The sequence below is a fragment of the Nicotiana tabacum genome, chromosome 9 (assembly GCF_000715075.1).
Source record: "Nicotiana tabacum cultivar K326 chromosome 9, ASM71507v2, whole genome shotgun sequence".
NCBI classification, from domain to species: Eukaryota; Viridiplantae; Streptophyta; class Magnoliopsida; order Solanales; family Solanaceae; genus Nicotiana; species Nicotiana tabacum.
In genome coordinates this window covers 27,983,359-27,997,097 of record NC_134088.1, presented here as the reverse complement: position 1 = coordinate 27,997,097, position 13,739 = coordinate 27,983,359, and the positions used below count along the sequence as shown (strand labels likewise).

The 13,739-nt window shown below is 37.9% G+C and overlaps 1 protein-coding gene across 1 annotated transcript; it reads left to right on the top strand.

The window, feature by feature from the left end:
• The first annotated feature begins 430 nt into the window (after nucleotides 1-430).
• LOC107806674 (putative F-box protein At1g19160) lies at nucleotides 431-1,603 on the top strand. The gene has a single exon (XM_016630875.2). The coding sequence runs from the start codon at nucleotides 431-433 to the stop codon at nucleotides 1,601-1,603; it is 1,173 nt and encodes a 390-aa protein (XP_016486361.2).
• Nucleotides 1,604-13,739: the final 12,136 nt, after the last annotated feature.

Here is a 13,739-nt window from a genome sequence, read left to right as displayed (position 1 = left end):
TTTTTTTTAATGAGTTTTTTAATGTAGAAAAACTTAGGGCCCCGTTGAAGTTTGGTTTTAGGCCCCAAATACCATTGAGCCGCCCCTGACACCGGATGGATTGGAAGTTAGACATATTCAGTTTCGGAGTAGTCCTACTTGAGATAATCAATGGAAGAAATATCACATGATTTTACCTATTAGAAGAAGGCTTAAGCTTGTTAGGTTATGTAAGTGAAGAAACTCATCTTGATGTATAACCTATTACTCCTATATTTCATATCTTCATTTAAGTCAATGAAGGCTATTGTCAGAAGAAAAATATATAGTATAAATAATAAGTAAAACAAGGCTGTATGCTCCTCTCTCTCTATATCTCTCTTACAGTCACAATTTAGATCTCTCTCTGATATCTTCGATATCAAGAAGCAGTTGAAGAATGGACAGTACAATGGAACGGAGCTCTAACATCATGGATCTGCCTAGTGAAGTCCTGGTGAATATACTCTCTAGGCTTGCACTCAAACATGTCCACCAACTTCAAACAGTCTCAAAGGAGTGGCTCAGAACTATCTCTAGTCCACATTTCAGAAGACTCTACAACAAGAAATCCTTGAATCGTCCTCGAGCACGTGTAGTTCAAGTATCTGACTCCAAGCATTCACCGAATGGGATGGAAATGATTAGTCGAACTATTTCTATTTCGACCATGGATCTCGCTGTTGACAACAGCGAGATCCAGAAAAATTTCAGTTTTGAGGATATTATTGCCCCTGAACACTCTTTCTTCATCTTCTCCAACCTCATCATTTTCAATCACAAGGTATGCAATCCCACTACTAAAGAAATCATAAACTTACCAATTTCAAGTTATCCATCAGTTAGTTTTGATGTGGGGTATATCCCTTCCAACAATACATACAAGATTGTCCATCTATATGCTACCAAGACTGGCCCTAATTACCACTTTAACTATGGTGGTAGTGCTGTGGAGTTCAGATTTGAGACTCTCACACTAAGAGATGGTGGACCAATTCCTAGCTCTTGGCAATCCCTAGCACACCAAGAATGGTTTTCTTACAAGGTTGATTCAACATGTGTAAATAATGCAATTTATTGGTTGGTTGGAAGAGCAGATAGAATGGAAAAGCATATTATTTCGATGGAAATCGAAAATGAAGAATTCTTGAGTTCGGTTCGTTGCCCCAAAGATCCCTATTATGAAGAGTTTCCACTAATTGAGAATGGTGAGTTAGCTGATTTGAATGGGAAATTATGTTTAGCTTACCAATCAGAAGAATTGTCAAGGATAGATCTATACTTTCTCAAGGATCATAAGAAGCAAGAATGGGTCAAGGAACACATTATCAATTTATCAGGTATGGGAAGTTTGTTCAAAATAATGGGGTATGTACCATTAAAAGGTAACAATGGTGAAATTATGATTGACGGTGGTAAGCAGCCTCTCCTCTACAACATTGAAGAGAATAGGTTTAGAAAGCTGGCAAGATCTAAAATGAATATTCATATTGGTTTGTATTTTGATAGATGTTTTAACTTAGGAAGCACAAGACTATCTTTGCAACCGAGGGTAGATTTGTTGTCTGAGGGAGATCAACTATGAATGTATATGAGTTGATCTTTGTAATTTGTTTAAATTAATTTTCTCAATCAATTCTCTCCTGGTATTCTTGTTCTACTATAAATGAACTAGTCTGAAGAACAACCGATACAGTTTAAAACTCAAATTATCTTCGTCAATTATTGGATATTAAAGTATTGAAAAAATAAGTACTTTCATAATGTGATCTCAAGTCCGTTCTTTGTAACTGATTGTGCATGTATATATATTTAGGTGCATTGTGAATATGTGATTGTCTGCTTGCTTGAACCAGAAAACGAATTGTTCTTCTTTACCTGGCTATAATTTGTTTTTTTCTTTTTACAAAAGGAGGAAGAGCATATTATCTCCAGGCCTCAACCATTGTAAACAAACACTAAAATGTTTGACCTCACATGTGAAACTGACGAGTTTGGCTTCTTCCTGCACCGAAAATAAATAAACTTTGTTCCATATATTAATATAATAATGCTTTGATTACAGAACTACGAAGTAAATGAACATCGAATCTTGATGCAAAATGACATAAAAGAGTATTTCACCCTTAAAACATAGTACTATATTATTCACTGCTAGTACTGTTGCATGTGCATTCTCCCGCTGTCTTCGAATAAAGCATCGAAGGATGACTCGCTTTAACTATCGGGCAGTTTGGTCGAGAAATAAGTTATCCCACCCATACATAGGAATAAAAATAATACTATAATTTTCGATAACTAATTCAAAAATTAGCTATATCGCGATTTTATCCCAATCAAATGTGGGATAAACTTATTTTAAATTTAATCCCGAAATTAATTACTCCCTCCATTTCAATTTATGTGAACCTATTTCCTTTTTAGTCCGTGCCAAAAAGAATGACCACTTTCCCTATTTGGAAACAATTTACCTTTATGCAATGATTTATAGCCACACAAAATATATGTGTCTCGTTTTACACCACAAGTTTAAAAGTCTTCTCTCTTTTCTTAAACTCCGTGCCCAGTCAAATGGATTCACATAAATTGAAACGGAAGGAGTATCTTTTATTTCTCGTACCAAACAAGCCCTTAAGAAAATTTTATTACCCTGTTATTTAGCTATAATACCATCAATTTAATCTCTCTCTCTCTCTCTCAAAATCTCCTATTTAAATCATAGAGCAGTGGAAGAATGGCAAGTAACTAGTATGAAAGTGAGCTCCAACATCATGGCCCTGCCTCGTGAATTATTGATCGATATACTCTCTCGGCTTCACTGAAACATGTCCACCAACTTAAAGGAGTGTCAAGACCGCGTAGTCCCCATTTCAGAAGACTCTACAACATGAAATCCATGCGTCGTTCCCCGGCAGTACTTGTAGTTCAAAGTGGTTGCGCCTGTTATATTGGAAGGGATGGGATCAGAGAGCCTAGAGTGCACATCACTCTTTCAGCCATGGACCTGGCTGGGGAAAACGATATATATCCAGAACCAGTTTAGATTCGAGCTTGTTGGCCTTAAATACTCCTCCTTTATCTCTTTCAACCTCCTCATTTTCCAACAAAGGCATGTATTCCCACAACCGGACAAACCAAAGATTTGCCATCATACAGTTTCGATGTTGGGTATATCCCTTCCACCAATTCATACAAGATTGTCCATCTATTTGGTACAATAAACTGTCCATGTTATGGCTATAATAAAACTGTTGAGGTTTTGGAGTTCGGATTTGAAACCCTCACACTAACAGACGGTGGACCAATTCCTAGTTCTTGGCGATCCTTGACACACCGAGAATGGTTTTCTTACAAGGTTGATGCAACATGTGTAAATGGTCATGCAATATATTGGTTAGTCGGAAATGGATATAAGAAGGAATTACATATTATATCAATGAAGAATTCTTGAGCATTCCCTAAAGAAGATAATGATCACAAGCTATTTGGGCGCGGCAAGTTAGCTGAATTGAATGGGAAATTGTGTCTAGCTTACTACTCAAAAGAGTTGTCAAGAGTGGGTCTATTCTCGCTCAAACATCCCAAGAACCAAACATGGGTAAAGGAGTATAATATGCAAGTTACCAGGCATGCCAAATAAGTTCAAAATATAGGGATATATACCACCAAATGAAGATAACACTGGTGAAATCATTATTAACTCTCCTCCTTGTCTCCTATATATACAACATTGAAGAGGAAAGGTATAGAAGGATTCCAGTAAGATCTCTAAACAGATTTTGTGTTGGCTTGTATTATGATAGATGTTTTTCGTTAGAAAGCACAAGCTAGCTTTGTTATAATCAAGGGTAGATTTGCGGTCAGAGGGAGACTGAATAAATTTGAATTGTACTTTCGATAGGCATTCTTAAACTACTTGTCCTCACTCTTCTTGTTCCACTACTAATGAACTTGCAATCTAAAAGCATCAATTTTCAGATTGAAATTAAAGGTGGTACCAACTTTATTATAGGCACCAAATTTAGTACAATTAGTAGGATTTGTATTGTTATATAGTAATATTCATTTGTGGTGTTTCAAACATATATACCATTTGGCAAAACTTGAGACACTATTCATGTTATGTAAATGAGATGAAGTTTACGTACTATGTAATGTATACTTAGTAACATATAACTTTTGGTGCCAAACTCTTGAAATCATTGTGTCGTAGAAGATGATATAAGATTCTATTACCAAAAAGTTATTTCTTCAAAATATGTCTTCCGACCTTGCTTATATTTCAATAAAATTAAGGTATCCACAAAATATTAGAGAGATAATCTTCATTGACATGTTACCAGTCCACAGAGATGTAAGAAAGAAATTTTTACCTAGTAAACAGGGCAAAACTCTCCTTGTTCAAGCTTATTTGAAAAGTCAGTAGCTGCCAAAAATGGTCTCCAAATGAAAGTATGCAACATCTCAATGACTTTATCATTGTTTTCCTTCATCACTTGCTTTGCTTCTCCTTCACCTTTCTGCAAGTGAGAGATTTGTGTCCCTTGAGTATCCAATTTCCTCTCTAAAATCTATAGGAAAAAAAGAAGAAGAATGAACTCAATGAAAGCCCCCCATGAAATATAGTCCAAAAAGCTGCATAAAAGAAAATAATATCCATAGTAGACATTCAATCAGCAGTACCTACCTGCTTCTTTTGCCACTCTTCTTCTTCTTCTATAATAAATGTAACTAAAGCTGCATATGAACAAAACCAATAAAAGTTGCTAATGCAGCAACGATATCTTTAACCGTCATCGGTTTCTTTGCCTTAGTTTGAGCTGAAAGTTGAAAATAAGAAACAAGTAAAATATATTTAATTATTTCCTATGCTTAGCTGACTCCTCAACAAGAAGAAATTTATATGGAAATCACTTTATTTAAGTTCTAATCATAATAAGCAATTATATTCAATCAACAAAAGGTAGTATCTTATATTTTAATTAGGAAAGGACTATGCTATTCTAATCTTGATGCGAGCCAAGTTTTACGGAGATAACCTTGAATATTCTTGCAGAGTGATTGCAGATTAAAGAGATCCCATGTCCAAATTGAACAGGCACCCGAGCCATCATAAGCATAAGTGGTGCAAGAAGAATTGGTGAATTAGCATGGACACAAGCTCCAAACGGCCCACAATAAGCATAAACGTCGCCCTGTCGTGTAGGTTGAGGCTGCACTGGGTACCAATCCATGAAAGCACTCAACTATACAAACTATAGTACTAGTGAAATCATACCCACTGCATTTTTTTTAAAGCTCATATTCTGCTACGAGTAAAGTTGCTGTCATGTGACCAGTAGGTCATGAGTTCGAGCCATGGAAACAGACTCTTGCAGTAATACAGGGTAAGTCTGCATACAATAGACCCTTATGGTCCGAACTCCGCGCATAGCGGAAGCTTAGTGCACCGAGCTGCCCTTTAATCTACTGCAAGTAATCGTAAAGTTAATCATATAGAATTAACCTTGTTGCCATTAACTGCATTAACAATATATATATATATGATGGATTGGTTCATTAAAATAATGCTTTGATTGAGGACATAAAAGAAATGGCATTGAATATTGATGTAATATGACATAAACACGAGTACAAAGACCCTTAGTATAAATAATATCTCCCCTAAAACCTATATTATTCATTGCTAGTGATCCATGTGCATTCCCTATTTTTTGTTAGACTGTAGCTATATGACCATCAATTTAATCCATCTCTCTATCTACCTATCTCTTCTATCTAGTAGATAGCAGTAGAATAATGGCCAGTACTAGTATGGACTGAGATTCAATATCATGAATCTGCATATTTGTTTACCCTAAAAACGGATAACAATTGAATTTATACGCGGTATTAAGGATATGTGATATAACTTAGCACAAATTGAGAATATATATATATATTAATGTTAAAATTGATTGTGAAAGAAATAAATGCAAACCAAATGAATCGAATAACCCTCAAGTTCGATCACCCTCAAACCAAGTGAAGATTCAGCAGGTTTGGGCTAAGGTCGTTGCGCTCCTGCCACCTCTTGGCAAAGTAGGCTGATGGGCAAGCCCCCTCCTGTCTGACATAAGAACATAGTAGCAAAATATTGAAAGCTAGAAGAAGACAGTATATTGCTTTGTATTGCATAAATGTGATGTGTCTTACAAATGATCAGACCCCCTTTATGTAGTAGGGGAGTCCTACTCTTGATATAATTCTAAATACAGTAAGGAATCCCATGATAGGCTAATTAATCGGCCTTTCCTTGATACGTCCCTGGATTTCTACCGCGATCCTCACCCGATTGCGAATATTTCGGTTTTCCGTTATTTGGCTCGGCAAGCTTCCCTTGGTCTCGTTCGATCTCTATCTTGCTCGGTCTCGATCTTTGCCGGTCTCGATCTTGACCGATCTCGATCTTGATTGATCTTTGGGTCACGAGCTCGGCAATCTAACATTGCACCATGGTTCAATATAACACGAGTTTGAACCTTGCCCTATCATGTTCTAGTCTCGATTAGTCATACGAAGGACAAGCCCGGTTTTGACCGTATACATTCTTGATGCATATACTCTAAGACTTTCTTGTACCGGTAAAATTCAGGCTTGTCACGAGGCATGGCAAGATATTGATACGTAGCAGGAGCGACCCGGAGCCAAAGAGCAAGGAGCCAGAACTGGGAAGACCGTAGGATCGAGGTCAACATCGAGTCGGGGATGAGAATAGCCGAAGGAGCATGTATCCCAAGCAGATTAAATATCTTTGATATCGAACTCCACTGCATCTGGAGCCTTCTCGAGAACGTGGTCCCCATTTGTTATGCTGAAGCAGTTTGCACCAGAGGGGACCTCCTCCTCCCACTAATCATATACCCAATGTGTAGGCTGGAAACTTGGAACAACCACGCTTCACCTCGACTATAAATACCCTACTATATACACTTGTAACGATCATCGAATCACGCACACAATATTCTTGATTATTTACTTCTTCTGTATAGCTTTCATTATATCCTTCACGGGTTCGAAGCATGAAAATAGCCTCTTGCAGAAATGCAATGTAAGACTGCGTACTATAGACTCTTGTGGTCCGTCCCTTCTCCGAACTCCGCGCTTAGCGGAAACTTAGTGCACCGGGCTACCCTATATCCTTCACGAATTGTAATTCTGTCTCACAAAGCCACTATGGAGACCGACACTCAATAAGTTTTTTTAATCTTAATCTTGTTTCATTTCGTTTACCATTCCTGCTCTTTAATTTATTATATGCACTTTGGATCTACACTGTGACTATTGCAACTTCAAAGGTCATACTAGGGAGACTTGTTACAAACTGAATGGATATCTATAAGATTTTAAGTCAAAAAGGAAGGGTGGATTTGGTAATACAGTTAACTATGCTTAGATCAATACTGGCAACTATATGTCTGATACTTCCACTGGCCCTGTACAAGCAGGATCTACTTCTAACTTTGCAGGAGTCTCACAGGTGCAACAAGCAAGTTAGAACTTCCAAGCTGGAATCCCTCAATTTACTCAAGAGAAGTACAACCAGATTCTTCAACTTCTAGGCAAGCAACCTGAGTGCAGTGGTTCTGCTATGGCAACAGGTATGCCATTATGTGGTGATATTACTAAAATTCTAGCTAAATGGATTGTAGATTCAGGGGCTTCAAATCATATGGTGAATGATTCTAGCTTGCCATTCTTAAGGACCTAATAGTGTCTAACAAAGGTAGAAAAGTTCACTTACCTACTGGTAGTGTAGCTCATGTTAGTCACATAGGGTCTGTTGCCATTCTTAAGGACCTAATAGTGTCTAATGTGATGCATATTCCTGACTTCAAGTATAACCTTCTATCTGTGTCCAAGCTCACAAAGGAAATAAGATGGGTTGTTATGTTCTTCCCTGATTCTTCATTTTCCAGGAGCTCTTCAGTGGACAGGTGAGGGGGATTGGCAGAGAGGAAGATAGACTATATGTGTTCAACTCTACTCCAAAGAAGTTAGTAGCACTACAAGCTCAAAGTTAAAGTTCAGTTGCAGATACCTTGAATGTTCCAAGGCCAATAAACACTGTAAATATAATAAAGGCCCCTAATAAAGTAGTGAGGATAGCTTTGTGGAATAAGAAATTGGGTCATGCACCTCTAGATACTTTGCAGAAACTAAATGGTTCTCATGATTTTCATGCTGTTGAATGTAGTAGTAAAGACAAGCATTATACAGTATGTCCTTTAGCTAAACAAACAAGACTACCTTACTCTCTTAGTCCTACATTATCCAAATCCTGCTTTTATACAATTCATGATGATGTTTGGGGTCATTATAGAGTCCCTACCTATGATGGAAAGAGGTATTTCTTGACCTTAGTGGATGACTGTTCTAGGTATACATGGCTCTTCCTTTTACCTACTAAAGCTGAGGTTGTTGTAGCTCTTAGATCTTTCTTTACTATGATTAAGAATTTCTACTCAACATCTGTTAAGTTTTTCAGATCTGATAATGGGTGTGAGTTCTTCAATTCACATATGTTAGAATTGTTACAATCTCTGGGAATTATACATCAAAGCTCATGTATCTACACTCCACAACAAAATGGAGTTGCTGAAAGAAAACACAGGTATATTCTGGAAGTTGCTCGAGCACTAAGATTTCAGGCTTCAGTACCATTAAGGTTCTGGGGAGAATGTGTTAGTACTGCTGTATACATCATTAACAGACTCCCTTCAACTGTCCTTCACAAAACATCCCCTTTTGGGATCATGTTTGGGCATTCACCTTCTTTACAACACATGAGAGTCTTTAGATGCTTAGGATATATGACTACAGTTAGAAGACCTGATAAATTAATTCCCAGAGAATATCCTACAGTCTTTCTTGGTTGCTCTGCTACACAGAAGGGATATACGATGTTTGGACTTCACATAAAGGAATTTCATATTAGCAGGGATGTAGTGTTTAAGGAGGATGTCTTTCCTTTTCAGTACTTGAGTTCTACCTATTCAACCCTATTCCCTATTTTAGATATCTATACTGTTTCATCAATTGGTCCTGCAGATGCTCATTCACCCCCCCTTCTTTCTCTTCTCCTATCTCTTCTGCCTCCCCTTATTCATCTGGCCCTTCTATTCCTCTTTCACCTGCTGATGATATTACTGATTATCCTACTGATGATCTTACTGATTATCCTGCTGCTGATGATCCCACAGTCAATGATGCTCCTATCATAGATCCTGGTATTGAGTCACAGGATAAAACCAGAAAGTCCATTAGGGTGAGCAGGCCACCCATATGGATGAAAGACTACATTATTCCTGGCAAAGGAAGTGCACACTGCTGTTATCCTATATTAGACTGTGTCAGCTATGCCAATGTGTCACCTTCCTTTGGAGCTACATTAGCTGCTTACTCAGCTATTATGGAACCTAAAACTTACAATGAGGCAATCAAAGATTCCAAGTAAATTGAGGCAATGAAGTGTGAGATATCAGCTTTAGAGGACAATCACACCTGGACAGTGGTGGATCTACCTCCTGGGAAAGTTCCTATTGGATGTAAATGGGTGTTCAAGGTCAAATATACCTCCTCAGATGCAGTAGAGAGGTACAAGGCTAGGCTTGTAGCCAAAAGGTATAGCCAACATGAGGGGTTGGACTATACTGAGACCTTCTCTCCTGTAGCCAAAATGGTTACAGTCAGGTCAGTTCTAGCCATTGCTGCAGCTAAGCATTGGGCCATCTTTCAAATGGATATGCACAATGCCTTTCTACAGCTAGACTTACTTGAAGATATTTACATGGAGGTTCCTGCAAGGTTTGCTAGCCAGGAGGGGAAGCACAGTGTCTGCAAACTCCATAAGTCCCTATATGGACTTAAGCAAGCTCCTAGGCAATGGAATAAGAAGCTAACAGATGCTTTACTGCAGCTTGGATTCATTCAAAGTCACTTTGACTATTCATTGTTCACCAGGAGAGTGGAGTTTGAATTAATAGTGGTACTTGTCTATGTGGATGACTTGTTTATAACTGGAAGCAGCCAAAGGCTGATTCTTCAGAACAGAAATGATTTGAAACTAAATTTCAAAATGAAAGACTTAGGTGAACTCAAATTCTTCATTGGAATTGAGTTTGCTAGATATTCTAAGGGAATTGTGATGAGTCAAAGGAAGTATGCCTTGGAACTCATTGCAGAGATGGGTCTTAGTGGTGAAAAATCAGTTGGTACACCTTTGGAAGCAAATGTAAAACTCACATCTGAAGAATATGACAGGTTCATTCATGGTCAGTCTTCCTCTAAAACAGAAGACAAGTTGCTAGCTGATGCTGGAAAATACCAAAGACTGATAGGCAGATTACTCTACCTTACTATGACTAGAGTTGACATTGCTTATGTAGTGCATGTTCTGAGTCAATACATGCATAAACCAAAGCAGTCACATATGGAAGCTGCATTACGAGTGGTAAGGTATATCAGAGGTTCTCCAGGACTTGGTTTTCTAATGCCATCTGTAGACTCAGGAAAACTGGAAGGTTTTTGTGACTCAGATTGGGGAGGATGTCTACAGACCAGAAGATCAATTATAGGTTACTTGGTGAAGTTTGGGGATGCACTGATTTCATGAAAGTCAAAGAAACAAGAAACTGTTGCCAGAAGCTATGCAGAAGCAGAATTCAGGAGCATGGCTTCAGCAGTTGCTGAACTCACATGGCTTACAGGGCTATTCATAGAGTTAGGTGTGGAGATTAAGCTACCTATAACTCTTAACTGTGACAGTAAAGCTGCTATTCAAATAGCAGCCAATCCTATATTTCATGAAAGGACCAAACACATTGATATTGATTGTCATTTTGTTCGCGAGAAGTTAGTGCAGTGTCTGATCAAAACACACTATGTGCCCACCAAAGAGCAATAGGCTGATCACCTAACAAAGAGCCTTGGTCGAGTGCAGCATGACTACTTAATGTCCAAGCTAAGGCTGAAAGATATCTTTCAACCATTAGCTTGAGGAGGGGTGTTGAATCAAATGCTATTGACAGCTGTGTACAACTAATTATATGTAATAAATTAGTATTGTGATTTGTAGGTAGTTAGCAGGAGTTAGGTGGTTAAGTAGTGAGAATAATATAAAATGTAAAGATACTTTCATTCGTTGGTTGAGATATAATAGAAACAGAGCATAACTGCTCATTTGCTCTCATCTGCTTCTTCTTCATCTTAGCTTCCATCGCCATAGCTGAGGGATGAATCTAGAGTTCATCACAACAGAGAATTCAAAATCCAAAGTCATACCGCTTTCCTTCAATTTTATGTTAACCTCACTCGATAATTATTCATTTAAGGGAAATACCATGTCTTGAGTTAATAAACATCCTATGGACTTGATAGAGCAAACAAGAGGAACACAACCACCAAATAATCATTCAACTGGATCTTCACCATACCGTCAAGGGGAAAATTGCCGGCAAGATCTACCAGTTGAGATGACAAAAGATGTGGGTTAGAGGAGGCAATGAAAGATTTCATGATGCAGCAATAGTAATTGAACACCCAAATCAAATAGGTGCTGAGGGTCTTTACAAGTGGAGCAATAGCGACAACACCAACCCTGCCTTTGAGGGCACGCATCAACATTGGTTCCTGATTCCAAACCAAGGAATAAGACGACAGAGGGACATCCGAATGATACCGAGGCCAAAGGTTCAGGTACGACCGAAAACACTGAGTTACATAATTTGATTCTAAGCTTACAACAACAGGTCAAGTAGCAGAATTAGAGGATTGAATAGATCCCAGGAGCTTCATATATTATTAAGGGAATCGATGTAAATAAATACACTCAACAGCCATGGAAGTCGAGCGTGGACCTGCTACCGATCCCAAAGTAGTTTAATGAGCTGGACATTCCAAAATATGATGGGACTTAGGATCCTCATGAGTGGTGACCATATCATGGCTTATACAACCATAATCAACAAGAACAATCTCATAAAAGAAGAAATTGAATTAATACTCGTCAAACGTTTGGGAAAACCCTGACAAAAGGAGCTTTAACCTAATATTCTCACTTACTTGAAAACTCTATTACCTCTTGGATGAACTTGCGGATTCCTTTATTAAAGTACACTGCAGAACGCAAAGGGTAAAAAAATGAGTGGAGCACATCTTCAAAGTCCTACAAGGAGATACGCAGTTGCTCAGGGACTTCATAGATCGATTCCAAAGGGAGAGGATACTACTTCCCATTATGTCAAACAATTGGGCAGCCATGGCCTTCACAAGAAAATTGAAAATAGATCAAAAGCTGCAATGAGGCTGAAAGAGAGTATTTAGGAATTTTTGGCCAGGACATGGATTGACGTGTATCATATATATAGCACAAAGCTTCGAATAGAAGAAGATATCTTGGCGCTTCCCGGATTTGGAAGAAAGGAGAAGACCGTATATAGCCACCAGCCTGAAACAATCTGCAGACGAGATGAATCTAGATACGGAGATTCTAGGATTTGGTACGAACCCTATTCGGGGCCCATGCATCGAGAAAATGATTGGAGGCTAAGGACAACCCCAGATGATAGAAATTTCGGGCAACGGAATAATGTGTTACCGTATCGAGCAGGGAAGGAACCAAAAATGTCAAAAGTCAGTGATTACCACCTTAGGCCGAAGCTCACTGATTACAACTTACACATCATGTATCATAATGGTTAGTAGTGCTCAAGGATATGGGAAGCAAAGTAAGATGGACAAAATAAATAAGAATAGATCCAAGTAAGTAAAGCCATGAGTTTTGGTGCGAGTTCCACAATGATCACGACCACACGACCACTCACTGCAAAGTTTGTCAAAATGAAGTAGGTCGACTCCTTAAGTAATAAAGTAATAAGCAAACTTTATACGCGGCCGTCAAGTAATAAAGTGACTAAAAGTCAGATGTCGAACCCACGAGGACTTGTGATTAACTATTAACTAAATTAAACTATCCTAATTATCTAAACAAGAATTAAATCTAAAAAAATTTGATTTTAAACTAATTAAATAAAAAAATATAAATAATGAACTTTGAACAGAGAAGAGCAGATTTTTATGATATCAATGTAATGAAAACGATCTAGGGTTATGGGCTATCTAACAATCCTATTGTATTCTTCAATTGAATTGGAAGACTAATTTATCTAGCTTATTGGTTGACAGGGTTAATATTGCTCATAAGAATCTGTCGAGTTCTTACTCGCCTATTCAAGCTAACCTAATGCCTATATGTCTATGGAGTTAGAATCAACAAGAATGCATTTATAATTCCTATAAATCAACCAAGCAAGGCAATTAGGTATATGTCTATCCTAACCACGAATCCGTTCCCCGATGCCCGAGTTCAAGAACTTTCTCTACTCAATCCTATATGCAATCTAGAATTCCCACTTTCGAGTTCAATTCTAGATTCGTAGATAGTATTCAATTGGTGATCAAGCAATTAAATAATTAAGCGCAAGATTGAATAAATAAACTAATATGATAAATCAAGAAGTCAAAATCAATATCCGAATAACAATAGTCATGAAAGAACCACAACCCTAGAACGTGAAGTTTAGCTCCACATAGACATGGTAGCCAAATAACAAATCATACAAAGAAACATAAAAATTACTAAGTTTGGTGGGAGAAAGATGGAACTTAATGAATTTCGGCCT

Coding starts and splice junctions, on each gene's coding strand:
- LOC107806674 (XM_016630875.2), top strand. CDS start 431: ATGGAACGGAGCTCTAACATCATGGATCTGCCTAGTGAAGTCCTGGTG.